Below are 16,399 nucleotides of genomic sequence, written 5' to 3' on the forward strand. Positions count from 1 at the left end.
CCATCTAAATACTTACAACATAAACTTTACCATTAAATCAAGTGTATTTAACAATATAGATTTACTATATCTCAACGCAGATAAATTAATATTTGACCACGACGGTGATGGATAGCCGCCTTCAGCCCAATGCAAAGGCACTCCTCCACAGACAACTCTTTCTGCGGAAAAAATTTACTCCATTAAGAAAAGAGCAAAGATAATTTTTTTCCCCAAGTATGGTTTGGGTCTGCGATTGCAGTTACAGTTACCCAATTTTTTAATTTGAGGCATTGCTGCAGTTGCGGAGGAATCCCTCCGTCTGCTTATTCTCTAACAACAGTCGCGAGGTTTAAAATGAAAATGCTTCTATTCTGAAGATATGCAATGCTAGGCCATCGTCAGGAGTTGCAGTTTGTCGTGTTGGAGCTGTAGGGGAATAGCAAAACAGCATGGCCGCCAATGAAGAACCTACACTGGACTCCACATCAACATCAACATCAGCATCTGCATCAGCTGGCCTTTTTGGCCGCCTTGCCCCCCCTCTTACTCTTAAGGTGGGCTTCTTTACATTCTATATCCTAAATTCAAAGATCCGGCTTTTCGTTTCAATCACGAATTTCTAAACAGTTTTTAAATATATGTATATGCAAGTTTCTACTTTGGAGAAAACTGTTTTTCATCCCATTGACGATCAAAGAATGTTGTCGGAAACATCAATGTTAAAGTACATACACAATTTTCTTTAAAAACTTTGTCTATAGATTTTTGTGGACTGTGACAATCTGATGATCTTAGTTTTTTAACAATACGAAAATCAGCAAGTACTTGGAATATAAATGCATTTTTTAATAATTGTCACTGGTGCAAAGAGTAACTTTTAAGTTATATTAAGTGTATGCAAAACAAAACACATAGCTTTCTGCATCAAGAGTGCCAAGGACCATAGTTTTTGTAAGTTGTAAAATTATTTCTGCCATATAGGTTCAGAGCACTGGTTGACTGCATTTTGTCCGTCACAGTCTTAATATGCCGACTCAAAATACTATGTTCCGATTCATAGTAGGAACACTTAGATTCGGAAGTTCAAAATTTTGACTTCGACTTGGATTCGGCAGAAAAAAAGACATAAATTAATTGCACCGGAAAAAAACAGAAATAGTGCATGAGAAACATCCCAATCATCGAGTCAGTCTTCAAATCAGACCTACAAATCACTCAACAATCAATCCACTTTGCTAAGTTTTTACCTGCCGAAGATGAGAATGGGAAAAAGAAAAAGGGCTTTGGAACACCTGGCACAGTTTTCCTTCAGCAGTTGAGTCCAACTCTGAAACTCGCAGTTTTCTGGCAAGGCTTTGCCTGCGAGTTCTCGGGGAGCAACTAAGTTCCACAGAGCCCCTATATGGGGAAAGGGGATGGGGGGACACAGGAACCCAAAAGGGGACGGCTAGAAATTCTAGTGTTTCTCTGAGTTTCTGGGATGGGGAAAAAATAGAGCCAATGTTTTGGAGATGGTAGGGTGACGACTAATAAAATACTCCATTAGGTAATCATAATATATTACAAATAACCTAAGTAAGTAAAAAGAAGATATCCAATAATCCATTAGGTAATCATAATGGTATAATTATAAATAACTGATAACACAAAATTTCAATTCTATAATATATTTATATTGATGAAAGATTGAAAGTTGAAACTGAAATTCACAAAGCACAGAGAAGCTGAGAAGCACAATTACGATCTACAATGGACAAACATCAAATTAGGCATATATATATATAGTCCCAGCCAAACCTACCCGGGGGTGCCCCTATTGCATGCAGTATAAAACTTTGGATGGGTTCATCGGCAGGGAGTATAAAGGCACAGTATAAAGGATGGTCACACTTATCGGATTACCTTATCTTCGTAGACTTCAGGTTTGCTGGAAGTATTGCAAAATCGTGGATTTTCAAAAATTTTGCACGATTGTTTAAAAATAAATCCAAGACAGATAGCTTCGTTACCCAACATCATGTTGGAAGGATTGTGGTAAACTTGGTCATATCCAGAAGTTCTATAGAACCGGGGAGGGTCTCAACAACAGACTCGTGTCGCAGAGCGTTTTGAAGAGGAGTCAGCCTTCTATGCATTCGTGGCCAAATGACCTGCAAATTATGTCACATCTTCTGTAGGTTAGTTAGTAAAATGACCATTAAAGAAGGGTGTTGTAGTAATATTTAAATATTGTTGTAATGGTCATCTAGTTAGTTTTAGGAAGTTTCTTTTCTATCTTTCGTCATCTAGTTTTAGGAAGTTTCATTTCTTTCTTTTGGTCTCGATCGTTTATTTCATAGATGGCACACTCGCAGAGTTTCAAAAACTCGCCGAGTTTTTGAACTCTGCGAGTTTTTAACTCGCAGCAAAAACTTGTCGAGTTTCTTTAAAAAACTTGGCTAGACTAAAAAAAGAGGCCCAAACATGTCAAAAAATAATCATTTTTTGTTTCAATATGTCTTTTTCCTTTCTTATACTTTATAACACCTGACGCCAGTATAAAGGATGGTCAGAACAGCTTGGTGACAATCAGATTACCTTATCTTCGTAGACTTAAGGTTTGCTGGAAGTATTCAGGTTGAGAAGTTGTTTGTAGTTGATTCCAATTGGTTCATCTTTGTTGATTGATGGAGGGTTGAGACTATGAAGTCATACTTCCTTGCAACGACATCAATCTGCAGGTCAAAGGACATTGTACGCCTAGAGATTTTCCTCTCTTGTCAGCTGGAAAAGGAGTGCATCGATAAATTTGAATGGTCAAAGACCATATTCAAATTTACCCAGCCATCACGTCAAATCTCAGTGTTGATGTATTCTGAGTCACTATTAATACTGGGACATGGGCCTGTGATCATGCCATGAACATATAGAAGGAAGGTTGTGGACTGATTTGAGCGCAAGAGCAGCAAGTTATATTGAGTGTAGTGATTGGTATTTATCAAGATCAATAAAGAGTATCTCATGTTCATTCATACAATAACATTAGGATAGTGAATCATGTATGCTTCTGGCATTGGTATTTCACTTCAAGATAATTTAGTTCTATGAACTATTATTAAACTCTCTAAAATACTTTTAGGGCAGACCAAGGAGCATAAGGATGATAAGAGATTGCATTCAAGGGAGAAAGAGCTTGATGCATCCTGTGAGGGAGTCATGCAGGCTGAAGAATAGAGACACAACTTGCTGTAATGGGACTGAGTTGAGACATCTCTCGAAGAGTAAGAACTTATTGTCATTATGATCAGTTTCTTCAAAGAGAAGGAAATAACATTCAGAGGGAGTCTGACAAACCAACAGAGGCAAAACCTTGGACAAGGAGGTTAGGAGGTTGATGAAAGAACTTGAAGCTTCAGAGGGAGCCTCATCATCATGAGGATTTGTGTTAATGCATTCCTCTTTGTGAGAGAGAAGTTTGAGGTGCAAGCCCTTGTTAATGCATTCTTCTCTGTTAGAGAGAAGTTTGAGGTGAAAGCCCTTGTTCCACCCTCTGGGAGTAGCCATGGTGAACGTCATGATGAGATGACGACATCACGTTTTGTGACTCCGTGATGAACACTAGTGTACAATTCCATAGCCATACATGGGAGTAGCCATGATGGATGTCATCACGTTGAGAGACTTCGTGATGAACTCTCTATACTTGTGTTTTACCACATGGGAGTAGCCATAGTGGACATCATGTTGAGAGACTCCATGATGACATCACGTTGAGTGACTCCATGATGGGCACTTGTACACATGTTCTTTCCACATGGGAGTAGCCATGATGGACATCATTGGTATCATGTTGAGAGACTCCGTGATAAACTCTTCTCACTAATGGGTGTAGCCATTGTTAGTGTCATGTTGAGAGACTCTATGACATGCGTATTTGAGAAAATGTCTCCCTAGCTAAAGAGGGAGTGTTGATGTATTATTTGCGACGGGAGACTTAATTGTTTATGATCGCCGACCAAGGGTTATTTATGGCCCGACTTATTTAAGTCGCCACTCTTCTAATTGAAGAGCCGTCCTCCTTGAGAAGGAGGACGACTCATGTGGAGGGGCACAATACACATATAAAGGCATAAGGCAACCTCACTCTTGGACTTCAAATATATTATTATATTCACATTCAGATCGCTCTCCTTCAGCAGTTCATTCATCTTCAGCAGCTTGATACTTGTCTCAAGGAAGTCGATATATGATGTTAAGCGGTGCCATTATTATAGTTGCTGATCGGCCTTGTCAGTGGCCTCATAATTGGTTGTGTGTTGGCCTTATTGTATTCAATTACTTCAATATATATAAGAGATTTAATTGCTGGGTTTTTCTCCCTCATGTTGGAGGGGTTTCCTAGGGTATCTTGTTGTGTTCATTGTTCATTGTGTTTGCCTTTTTCTAATTGCTCTTAATCTGATCATAAAAACAATACACTGTTCGCCCTAAAACCCTAGGTGCGACCCAAAACAAGCTGCAAGAAACCACGATTTTGTGGAAAAAATATCAAACCCTTGATGCGATGCTGAAATCACACATGATTTTTGTGAAAAATCGGCCAAAAACCTTCGTTTTGTGGAAAAACAATAAAAAAACCTTTGTTTTGTGAAAAACGGTAAAAACCCACATTTTCTAATAAAAAAAATTGATAAAAAAAATCTTCTGGAAATTTCTCACAAAAAAGTCCGGAAAAACCACAATTTTTTATCTGGAAACAAATTCCAGGTAATGAAACCACAAATTAGAAGTTCGTCAAACACCTCTGCAAAGGAGATAATTGCTGTAATGATGCATTAATAACTTCCTGTTATTAATGCATCATTATCTCATTCAATTAAACTTTTTTCCATAAACAATAATTTCCAGAGTGTTTTTGGCTTAAACATTGGTTTACACGATCCTATGAAGTAGAAAACATTTTTTTGTTAGAATAGACTGGATGATGGTCCATCTTAACCCTTTTTTTAATACATTTGGATTGAAATTACGTCTAACTAGTTTCTACAGATCTAGGGCCTGTAGGATCCAATTTATTACTAATTCAAAATTTTTTGTGACTTTAAATATGTTTTTCTTTTTTAACTTTCTACCAATAATTATATTGGATCTTTGTCTTCATGTGGTATAAGTCATATACATTGAATTTCCTGCTATGATTGTATTATGTTAATTTTTTTCCTTAATCATAAAAATTAGTCTTGCGTATCTGTCAATCATAATGGTATCATTGGCAAATTTTGAGCAGAAATTTAGGAGAGCCTAGGATGGTCTAGTTTTGAATGTTCTATCTCCATTCATCCTTATATAGCTTGATTTCTGCAGGACACCGTAGATGGATGGATCTCAATGGTACAATTTTACTTATTGACTTTCAAAATTCACTCATCGTTATTGAGGAGAGAATTTGTCTGGATATATTCTATCAAACATTAGTAAATTTAGGAGCTTTTTAATGGAAATTGTGGTTCATATGATGATGTTAAGGTAGATTTGCCATTCAGAATAACAAGTTCAGTTTTATCAAAGTTCAAATTTATTACTTTCTTGGTTGGTATGCACAGTTTGATCAACAATGATACTGTACCTCACAACTTCAAACCATACTAGAAAGTATGATTGTTATGTTTTTATATTTCTTTTAGTTGTATGTGATAATCTTGTGATGATTAAGTAGGTATATCAACACGGAAAAGAGAACTAGAGCAACTTTGATGAGCAACTGATTTTCTGACATTACTAATAAATGAATGGATCTGTTAATACAGGAGAGGACATCAAGAGAGCGCATTCTAGCAGATCGATATGATGTTGAAGCTTGGGTTGACCTTGCTAATGAAGCCCAGGTAAGACCTAGCATTCCAGTTGTCATGTATTGCTTTTGTTCATATAGTCTTCAGGCTCAAATAAATGAGCCATTTTAAGTCTATCCATCTTGACCTTGAGATAGACCAATTTGTTATTCAAGTGGTATCCTTAGAGCCAGTGAAGCTCCAGTCATAACTAGGTGTATTCGCACTGAATCACAGTTGATTTAGGCCTTTGTAACTCCTTTTTTTCTTTTAGAAGAGATATGTAGGAAGTACAGTTGATTATACGAGGTTTGAATGATTTTCAATTTAATTGGACAATTTTAAGTTGTTGTAGGGGAAGATACAGATATGTAATGTAATCATATAAAATTACTTTCAATTGCTTTGTTTATATGGTTTAGAAGATTATAAATTATACAAGATTTTGTAAGTTGACCACGATGCACTGACAGTTATAATTTAATTCGTTTTATCTCTTTGTGCAACAGTTAAGACCCATTTCTGAAGCAACACCAATATACGAGCAACTACTTTCCATCTTTCCAACTGCAGTAAGCATGTTTTTCTCTGGTGCTTGTTTTTCTTTGACTGCTCATTTTCATCTTCTAGTGTTCTACAGTATCTGCAATTTTCAGAAATATGTCCTTTGAGTAGTTTATTTGGTGATTCAATTGCTTTGTTTTTTGCTTCATGGTATTTGAAATCTTTGAAAATGTGACTTACAAGGCAATCATTCTAGATTTTGAATGTAATCCGTTTATTTCAGGCCAAGTATTGGAGGCTCTATGTGGAGGCACAAATGGCAACAAATAATGATGATGCAACAAGACAAATATTTAGCCGTTGCTTGCTTAGTTGTCGTCATGTTGGTCTTTGGTCAGACACTCGAATTTACTCAGCGTTCCTAGTTCTTAGATATTGTTTCACTCGCAATAGATTTTTTCATGCTTTTTATAGATATCTTCTTAGGAAATATATATGAAAAAGGTGCTTCTTGTTAGTAGCAGATAATTATATGCATTTAAAGGCGTGTTTCTGTCAGGTAGGTAAACATTTTGAAATTGTATTACCAGCGGAGCAAATATTTACTTTCAGGCCCATGTCCATTCAGTCCATATTCAGTTTCAATGGTTGATAGGAAGGGGGCATATAAAGCTAAGAATCAAACCCATCCACCAATCCACATTGCCCATCAGAACTGCACTACCCATCCCCATTGACAGCAGGCTTGCCAAAGGTTTAGCCACAAATTTTTAATGAAATTACTCTCAAATAATCATCAATAAATGAAATTTGCTTGAGTATCAACACCACACAGAAAGATAGGGTGTAAGAGTTAATTTTGCACTTGTGTATTCTGTGCATGGTCCTCTGTATATCATAGATATCTTCATGGAAGTGTCCATCCCTTGCTAACTGATCATGGTCAATTTCATCCATCATGCTTCCCCTTGTGGTATTCAAAGCTGGCCACCGCAGCTTCCATTTGATGAGAAATTTGATCACAAACAATTGACAGCCCATGCCCAATGGCAGTTGTGCTTAGTTAGCAGGAAACTTCACTATACAAATGAGGACACACACACACACACATATCCTGAATATAAAGGTGTCCCTGTACCTGTGCCAGTATCCATACCCCTATGTCTCTACGCAACTATGCATTTCATACACATCATTATTTGGAACTGCATTAGTATCATCACCCAGCTGCTTCTTTATCCCAGCAGCAGCTTCTGTAGTAACTCTCCTTTGATATTATGCCAGAGTTCCAGTTTGTAATAAGTCAAAGACTAACCTTCCTGCAGTAGTCACCGATTCATTGCCCCCATCTTCATCAATTTCAACATCAGGAATCACTGCATCATCTCCTGCATGGTGGTCCTAAACATAGGCTACCATACAATTCATGAAACCTACTCGAGATAAAAAATTGTAAAGCCATCAAACTGAAATAGATTTGAAAAGAAGAGCAAAATCAAACCAATTCCTTAAAAATACCAAGTCCTGCATTTGATGACATCCTTACCATCATTTCTAATGATTGGTAATAACCTGCTGCCATACTGTCCCCTTCCCATGATTCTCTGAGATATAAGAAATGTGATAAAAGATTGAAGGTGTCTACTGCTTGTTTTCACTACACAAACATGAGTCATGCTCAAATTCTTTTATGGCAACCTCATTGCAGGGAGGCATATGGGATTCGAGTGGCCTTAAACATTAAATTTATGTGCTTTGTGTAATCCACCAAGTTTGGCATCTATCCTTGGAGTGGCATCCTTTTGCATTCTACATTTGTCAGTCTCTTCTACCATCTCAGTGTCCTTGGGTGCCTTGTTATTGCCTTCCTTATTTTGATGCCTTGAGTTGGAATCCTTGCCAATTTGGGTGATACACAATGTACAGGAAGCCATAGAGACTGGATGGTGGCGCAAAATTTTGTTGTTTCAGCTATTATTGATGACACGAGGAAAGTTGAATTTGATCATAACTAGAATGATGCAAGAGATTGCAACCAAGAAGATTTTCAGATTTTGAGTAAAGGAGTGTGTAATGGTGGCTTGTGCTGGCTTTTGTTTACTGCTCATAGATCTTTAGTGCAAGGTAATGCTAAGTTGTCCAAGTTACAACGCAAGCAGCTTTGGCTTTTTCACTGCGGTGTATTACCCTTTTCAAGAATATGGTGCATGGGTTGCCAGGTTTGAAGTTGAGTGTACTAGAGCATGCAGGAAATGCATACTTGGGAAGCATTCCAGAACTTGCTTTCCTATCAGTGAGCAGAGATTAAGGGAGAATTTTTAATTGATTCATTCAAATGTATGTGGATGTGATGTCCCCATCTTTGACCCAAAAAGATAACGAATGATGAACAATGCTGTGATCAAGGGTGCAGCCCTGATAACAAATTTTAAGTAGAAGTAATAAGTACCAGTATTGGGTTGTATATTTATAATTGTAAAGTAGAACACTGGGAAAAATGACCATATTTGATGAACTATTTAGGATGAAAGATAACTAAAGAAGGGATAGATGAGCATCCAGCAGGGCATAAAGACTTGCAAGCATCCAAGGCTTTCTCTGATAATCTTCTATCAAATATGATGTCAAGTATGTTAAGGATCAGTCTAACTAGAGAATACCGATATTTCACATACTGGTGAAAATAGACTGACTATGAAAGAATTATGGCTTTCAGACATGTTGGGCAAATAAATCAACCGAGGCAAGTATAGGAAGAAGATTTGTATTTTTGAATATTAAAATCAAATCGTAAGAACTCATAAGATTCTTCGATTTGCCAAGTTTTGGTGGCATCTTCATCACCCTAACGTGGCTATGAGTGCATAAACATATAGTGGCGCGATCAGGAATGTGAGCAATGCGGATATTAGTATAGGTACCAAAGAGATTAAAAAAAAGGCGATTGAGAAAACCATTGTATTTGAAGGGGTCGTAATATATACAAAGTATAGTTAACAACTATTGTCTTCCAATGAGTAATAATTTTGGACAAGGAGACAATCCAACATCTTGCATCGATAATACTCCTTCCAGAAACATTAGAGCCGTTTGAAATCAAGCCATATCATCGGGTTCCTTATGTCATCATTACAATTACCGTCTGATGTGAATTATTGAAGACCATTGCAAACAAATATTAAAATCGATATTTAAGGGACATCACAATTGCGTGACTAAGGAGCGATTGGTATAAGCCATGAAGTAATGCGGTTAAGAGGGGATTAGTCAAAGCCTAACAAGTATATGACGTGTGTCATAAACTGATGGTTTGGTGAGATGTAATCTGCTTGTGGAAAGGCGGAAATAAGGAGATACATGTCTCTTTGAATGCAACGATTCCATCATACAAGATACATAAGAAAGATAGAATTCATTCGGGGAGGCATAGGGGAAAAATATGGGATCATTACATCATTGTGCAAGAATTCCATGAAGTTTAGAAGATCCTTGCGTAGCTTACATCTGGCTGCCATTAAACTTATATATAAACACATTTCTATTTGCTTATACTGATTATTATACAGAGATCCCAGACGAAGGATATATATTTAATCTATTCTGCTGTTCATCTACATCATCCAGTGTATTGACGTGGTTATAAGGTTATGCAAAACAATCATCTTATCAAGCTAGTGTCTATTTCTGGAGATACTCCCTGAGAAGAATCGTAAGATTATAGTTTTCAGAGACATTGGACAGTGACATCATTTACCAAATACTGGAATATAAGGAGTATCAATTATATTCCTTAAGGGAAATCATTCATAAAGTAATGTTTTAAATCATTACCCTGCAATAAAGTAAATTCTATTATTCTCACCTGAAGCATTAGTTGATTTATTGAGACGGTATGAAAGATGCTGAAAACTGAATGTAGCAATCTGACTTAGTTTTCTGATTCTGATTTTTTTGGCCAGCGGTAGAGAAAATTGGTTTTATATGTTTGTTTTGTGTTTTTGCAATGTATATATGCAATTGAAAGACAATGACAAAACCTGAACTAATGACTGAAATTAAATTTCAGATTGACTGATTTTCTAACAGCAAATAACAAATGCCAACAAAAAGTGGAATTCAACAGAGATATGCCAAAATTGGCCTACCAGAGGTCCAACGCCTTCCCTGGAGGGTTGCTTTATTAGCTTAAATGAGTCCGGATGCTACTACAGGAGCTACCAATGTCTCCTAACTGCTCCAAAGAGTTTTATTCCTCTAACTAATAATTACCAAAAACAAATCTAACACAAATAGACCAATCTGCTGCTATTTCCTTATTCACCAAATTTGGTCAATTTTCCCCACTGATTTGCTCATATCTCTCTCCAAGGACATCATAAGCCTGAAAGAATGTTTCCAATCTTAATTCCTACTGCTGACAATGATATTTGCACAAAAAATCCAAAGGTAAACCCTCTAGTTTATTTTCTATGATTTCCCAGGCATGATAAATGGTACGGCTAGGCTAGGGAGCAGTACTGCTGACATAAATGCTCTATTCCTTGCTGCAATAACTGATCCAAATGCTTAGATCTGTCCTTCCCTGTCAAACTTGTAATTCTGATCCACAAAACTGAATAAATCGACCCTCAATTTGGTCTGAAACTTATCTTTTTGAGTGCTGAAGTGAAATTATTGGTTGGGGTATCGTCCAACCTGCCCGAACCAAGGGTTTTCGTCCTCAATTTGGGCTTCCAAGCTGCTGAGACTGCTATGGCAGATTGTTGCAGAGAGAAATGAATAAAATTAACCACACAAGAATGCTCCATAATGATTCCAAATCACACTTATGCCTTCCTCTCCCAAATCGAACCCCTAAAGGCATCAAATTAAGATTCCAATGGAATTTTTCCTCTCCCCATAAGTTCTATCTGCTTAAGGGTCTACATCACATTAAAATTGACCACCTTTTAATAAATTACTATTTCACCTAGGGGGTCGTGCCATGGGAAAAGTTATAGTCATTTATTAAAATATAAAGTAACTTATAAGTCACTTTTATTTACTTTTTCCAAATTTTGAAAAAGTAACTTTATAACATAAAATTATAATCTATTATTATTAAGGCCCACCAAAGCAAAATTTGTCCAAGTATAGGTCCCCTTTGGCTAACCCATCATCTCCCAACACTGAACTTCACCTGTGGAGACGGGTGACAGGTGAATTTAAGCATTTGGATGGCAACTAGAGAAGTGGGGACATTACAGTCCTCCCTTCCTGGGATTGCTTGTCCTCAAGCAACTGAAGTGCTGGATGTTGTAGAATAACTTCTCCTTCCCAAGTGGCATCCTCTATGGGCAAATCCTTCCATCTAACCAAATATTCTCTGATCACTCTATTCCTCAATGTCCTCTCACGACTATCTAGGATCTCAACTAGAACCATAACCAACTTACCTTCCTCATGCAAAGGAGGTAACACTGAAGAAGTCACTATGCCTTGTCCAATTGCCTTCTTCAGGCAAGATACATGAAAGACATTATGAATTCCGCTCTTTGGTGGTAGCTCAATCTCATATACCACTTCCCCAACTCTCCTCAATACTTGGTACGGTCCATAAAATCGGGGCTTGAGCTTCTTTGCCCTACTCATCTTCAAAGAACTCTGCTGGTAAGGTTGGAGGTGCAGGAACACCATGTCTCCAACCTTAAATGATCTCTCAATCCTATGGCGATCAACATATAGCTTCTATTGATTCTGGGCTTGCTGAATGTTCTCCTCAAGTGCCTTAAGAATGTCTTGGCTCTCCTGAAGCTAATCCTGTGCTAGTGGCGCTCTACTATCTCCTAGTGCCAAATCCATAAATGTCATAGCATCATAACCATATAGTGCACGAAAATGAGACATATCAATAGACATATGATGTGTTGTGTTGTAGCAAAACTCTCCTAAATACAACCAATGAACCCATGTACGCTGCTATCTTGACACATAGTTGCGTAAATACCCCTCCATCCACTTATTCACAATCTTAGTCTCACCATCAGTCTGAGGGTGATAGCTGTTGCTAGGTGTCAACTCTGTGCGAGTGAGTCTAAATAACTCCTGCCAAAAAGAACTCATGAACCTGCTGTCACGGTCATTGACAATGGTCTTTGGAAGACCATGGAGCCGAAATACCTCTCTGAAAAATAGTTCAGCAACTTGTGAAGCTATATAATCTGCTGCTATGGGAAAGAAATGAGCATATTTTTTCAACCTGTCCACAACTACATTTATGCAATCTTTCCTGTGTACCTTGGGAAGACCAGTGATGAAATCCATCGAAATTCCTATCCATTTTTGCTCCGGAATGGGTAATGGTTGCAGCAGACCAGCAGGGTATGTATATTCGGTTTTATTTTGTTGGCAAGTAATACATTCTCTTACATGCTGTAAAACATCATCTTTGAGGCCTTTCCAAGAGAACCTCTCTCTATTCTGCCTATAAGTCTTACCATACCCCCGATGTCCTGCTACAGGAGTGTCATGAAAAGCATGCAAAATATGATTTTTCATTTTAGTTTCCGGTACCAAATATATTCTTCCCTTGTAATAAATCACATCATCTACAACCGTGTACTTGTCATCCTGAATGATCCCATCCATAATCTCACAGGCATGCTGATTTTTGGAATATTCTACCAACAGTTGAGATTTCCAATCAGCTGAAATCTCAGTCAATGAACAAAGAGTAGCAATAAAAGGCTTCCTAGATAATGCATCAGCAGCTACATTCTTTTTTCCTTTGACATATTCAATGTCAAAATCATATGCTTGGATCTTACTGACCCAGTTTTGCTGCCTTTCATTGAGATATTTTTGTTTTAAAAAGTACTTAAGGCTGTTATGATCAGTTTTAACAATGAATTTCCTTCCCACTAAGTACTTTCTGAATTTTGTGAGAGCATGCATAGTAGCCAACATTTCTTTATCATAGGTAGAGTATAATTTCTCATTGTCTTCCAGTTTTCTACTCTTATACACAATAGGATGATGATTTTGCATAAGTATTGCACCCACACCTTCTCCTGAAGCATCACATTCAAGCACAAAAGGTTGGGTGAAATCAGGAAGTGCCAACACAGAACAAGTGCTCATCACCTGCTTAAGCCTATCAAATACCTCCTGTGCCTCCCGAGTCCATTTGAAAGCCCCCTTCCGAGTGAGATCTGTCAAAGGTGCTGCAAGCTGAGAATAACCTCTAACAAACCTCCTGTAATAAGCACATAACCCAAGATAACCATGCAACTCTGAAATATTTTGGGGAGGCCGCCAATCAAGAATAGCTTGGATTTTCTCTTGATGAACTTTGACTCCATCAACTCCTATCACATGACCCAAGTATAAAATCTCAGTGAGCCCAAATCCACATTTGGACATCTTAGCATACAATGTTTGAGATTCCATAATGCTCAACACCTCATCTAAGTGCCTCAGATGTTCCTCCCATGATCTGTTGTAAATCAAAATATCATAAAAAAACACTAACACAAATCTACGCAGATGCTTATTAAATATGTGGTTCATGCATGACTGAAATGTAGTAGGGGCATTAGTGAGACCGAAAGACATCACTAAGAACTCATAATGACCGTAATGGCACCTGAAAGCTGTTTTGTGAATGTTTGATTCTCGCACCTTAATCTGATGGTACCTTGATCGAAGATCAATCTTTGAAAAATAAACTGCGCCATGAAGCTCATCCAACAACTCATCAATGCGAGGAATGAGATACTGGTTCTTAATGGTTTTCTTGTTAAGTGCACGGTAGTCAATACACATGCGTAGGGTCCCATCCTTATTCACTAGCACAACTAAAGAAGCAAAGGGACTAGAACTCGATCTAATAAATCTTATATCCAGAAGTTCCTTGATGGTCTTCTCTATCTCATCTCTGTAGGCCTTAGGATGGCGGTAGGGAGTGGTCATGACTGGTTTTGTTCCCTCCTCTAATTCTATCTCATGCTCAAAGCCTCTATCAGGCGGTACACCAGGTGGTATATCACCAAACACCACACCATGCTTATCTAAAATATGCTTGTATATCAATGTGATAAGTTTTGCCATCCTGAGATGAAGGTGTTTTAGACGAAATAAAGCACTGTGTAGCCCAAAGGATATCTCTGTGCTTGATAATAGTCTCCATCCTGCGGGAAGAAACCTCCGCGGGGCCTCCATTTGACAATGCCCTCAATATTCTCTTCTTACCATCAGCTAAGAACTCCAACTACATCTTGCGATGATCAATGACATATCTGCCAATTCCCTGTAACCTAAGTCACAAGGTTCGAATTCGAATTCGAATTCGACAGCCATGAAATTCGGATAAAATTCGACGAGGGAAAAATTCAAAAAAAAATTCGGATAAAATTCGCCTTCTATAATTTTGTTTATTTTTAAATATATGTATACTTATAATAAATTATTAGAATAGCGACCCTTGTTGGAGAAAATCCGAGGGCGACCCTGCAGTTGCAGACACCCATGACCTAATAGATACAAAGCATATTCAAAGAATACCCACGACTAGCTGAGTTGTGTTTAGAGGCGGATAGCAGTGCTTTATAGAGGAATTTCGATTAAATTCGATTTTTTTTATAGAAGTTTGAAATTCGATTAAATTCGAACCTCATCCATGAAAATCGCCGTATCCTGTGACTTAACCATTGCATACCAATAACTGCATCATAGTCCTCTAATGGAAAAACATAAAAGTCATCTGTCAAAGTGTAGTCCCCCATTTGGATACTGAGCTGAGGAATCCTCTTAGTACATCCCAACACTGCACCATCTGCATCCTTCACACCAAATCCTGAAAAATTCCTTTGTCTATAACCCACGTTTCTCTACCAAGTGCTGATCAATAAAGTTATGGGTTGCTCTAGTATCTACTAAACACACTACATGCTGCCCCTAAATAGTTCCCTTCAATCTGAAGGCGTGGAACTTAGGATAGCTCGAGAGAGTGGCCATGGTGACATTGGCCGTAGCCTATGCATCAGTAGAATCAAGCTCTTTTTGTGGCGGCTCAATATGCACTCCCTCATCATCAGTGTCCTGAATGTGCTCATCCTCAACATCTGATCTCACCTCAATGAGATGGGCTTTGCCTTTGCCAAGGCATCTGTGACCTGGTTCCCAAGGTTCCTTGCAAGTAAAACATAGTTTCTTTCTCCTCAATTCATTACTAGACTCCTGATCAATATTAGGAGAAGATGTGTTACCCTTCTGCGGATTAAAAGGCTTTTGGAAGGCTTCCAAGGCGTTCTAACTGCTCCTTGAGGTTTTATTCTCCTAAATAATAATTATCAAAAACAAATCTTGCACAAATAGATAGAATTGCTGCTGTTTACTTCACTGAATTTGGTCAATTTTCCCCATTGATTTGCTCATATCTCTCTCCAATGATATCATAAACCTAAAAGAATGATTCTATTCTTTATTCCTAATGCTGACAATGAAATTTGCACAAAAAAACTAGATGTAAACCCTCCAATTTATTTTTTGTGAATTCCCAGGCAAGCTAGGAGTGTACGGCTAGGCTGGGAGAGGTATGGCTGGTCACAAACTGCAATAATTCACCAAAATCTGCCCTTTAACTGCTCAGATCTGATTCTCATGATTAGTTGCTGCTGTAAGTGTCAAAATTCCTCTGATTAATACCCTTGTTGGACAGATATAAGCATTCCCAACACTCCAAATTGACAAAATATGAAAGGGTTTTCGTCCTTTCTCTCAGAAATGGAGGTCTACGTCCCCAATTCCAATCCACACACCTGCAAAATAGTTTTTATTCTCAAAATCCACAATCACAATGAATCCCAAAATGCATGTACAAGTCCTTTTCTCTCCAAAACCCCAATTCGAACCCCTAAAAGCATCTTTTCAAGATTCCAAAAGAATCTACTCTTCTTAAAAAGGTACGCCCAACAAGAGGGTTATTTCATCATGAAATTTTAACCTCTTTTTAATTATTAAACTCTCCTAGGAATGTGTGCAAGGAACTTTTTATTAAATAGTCACTTATTAAGTCATAAAATAACTTATAAAGTTACTTTTATTAACTTTTGAATAATAAAGTT

At 37.7% G+C, this 16,399-nt stretch overlaps 1 protein-coding gene across 3 annotated transcripts in view; it reads left to right on the forward strand.

The window, feature by feature from the left end:
• Window positions 1-102: 102 nt before the first annotated feature.
• The window catches only part of LOC131029706 (cleavage stimulation factor subunit 77), a 205,659-nt gene continuing 189,362 nt past the window's right edge, over window positions 103-16,399 (forward strand). The window contains exons 1-4 of one of the 3 annotated variants that reach the window (XM_057960309.2): window positions 103-536; window positions 5,769-5,846; window positions 6,302-6,364; window positions 6,580-6,689. In XM_057960309.2, the coding sequence (XP_057816292.2) occupies window positions 432-536; window positions 5,769-5,846; window positions 6,302-6,364; window positions 6,580-6,689 (356 nt within the window). In that variant the 5' untranslated portion in view covers window positions 103-431. The remainder of the gene's footprint in view (window positions 537-5,768; window positions 5,847-6,301; window positions 6,365-6,579; window positions 6,690-16,399) is intronic. The other 2 variants (XM_057960310.2, XM_057960308.2) reach the window with 2 other exon arrangements.

Source organism: Cryptomeria japonica, chromosome 9, assembly GCF_030272615.1.
Source record: "Cryptomeria japonica chromosome 9, Sugi_1.0, whole genome shotgun sequence".
Lineage (NCBI taxonomy): Eukaryota > Viridiplantae > Streptophyta > Pinopsida > Cupressales > Cupressaceae > Cryptomeria > Cryptomeria japonica.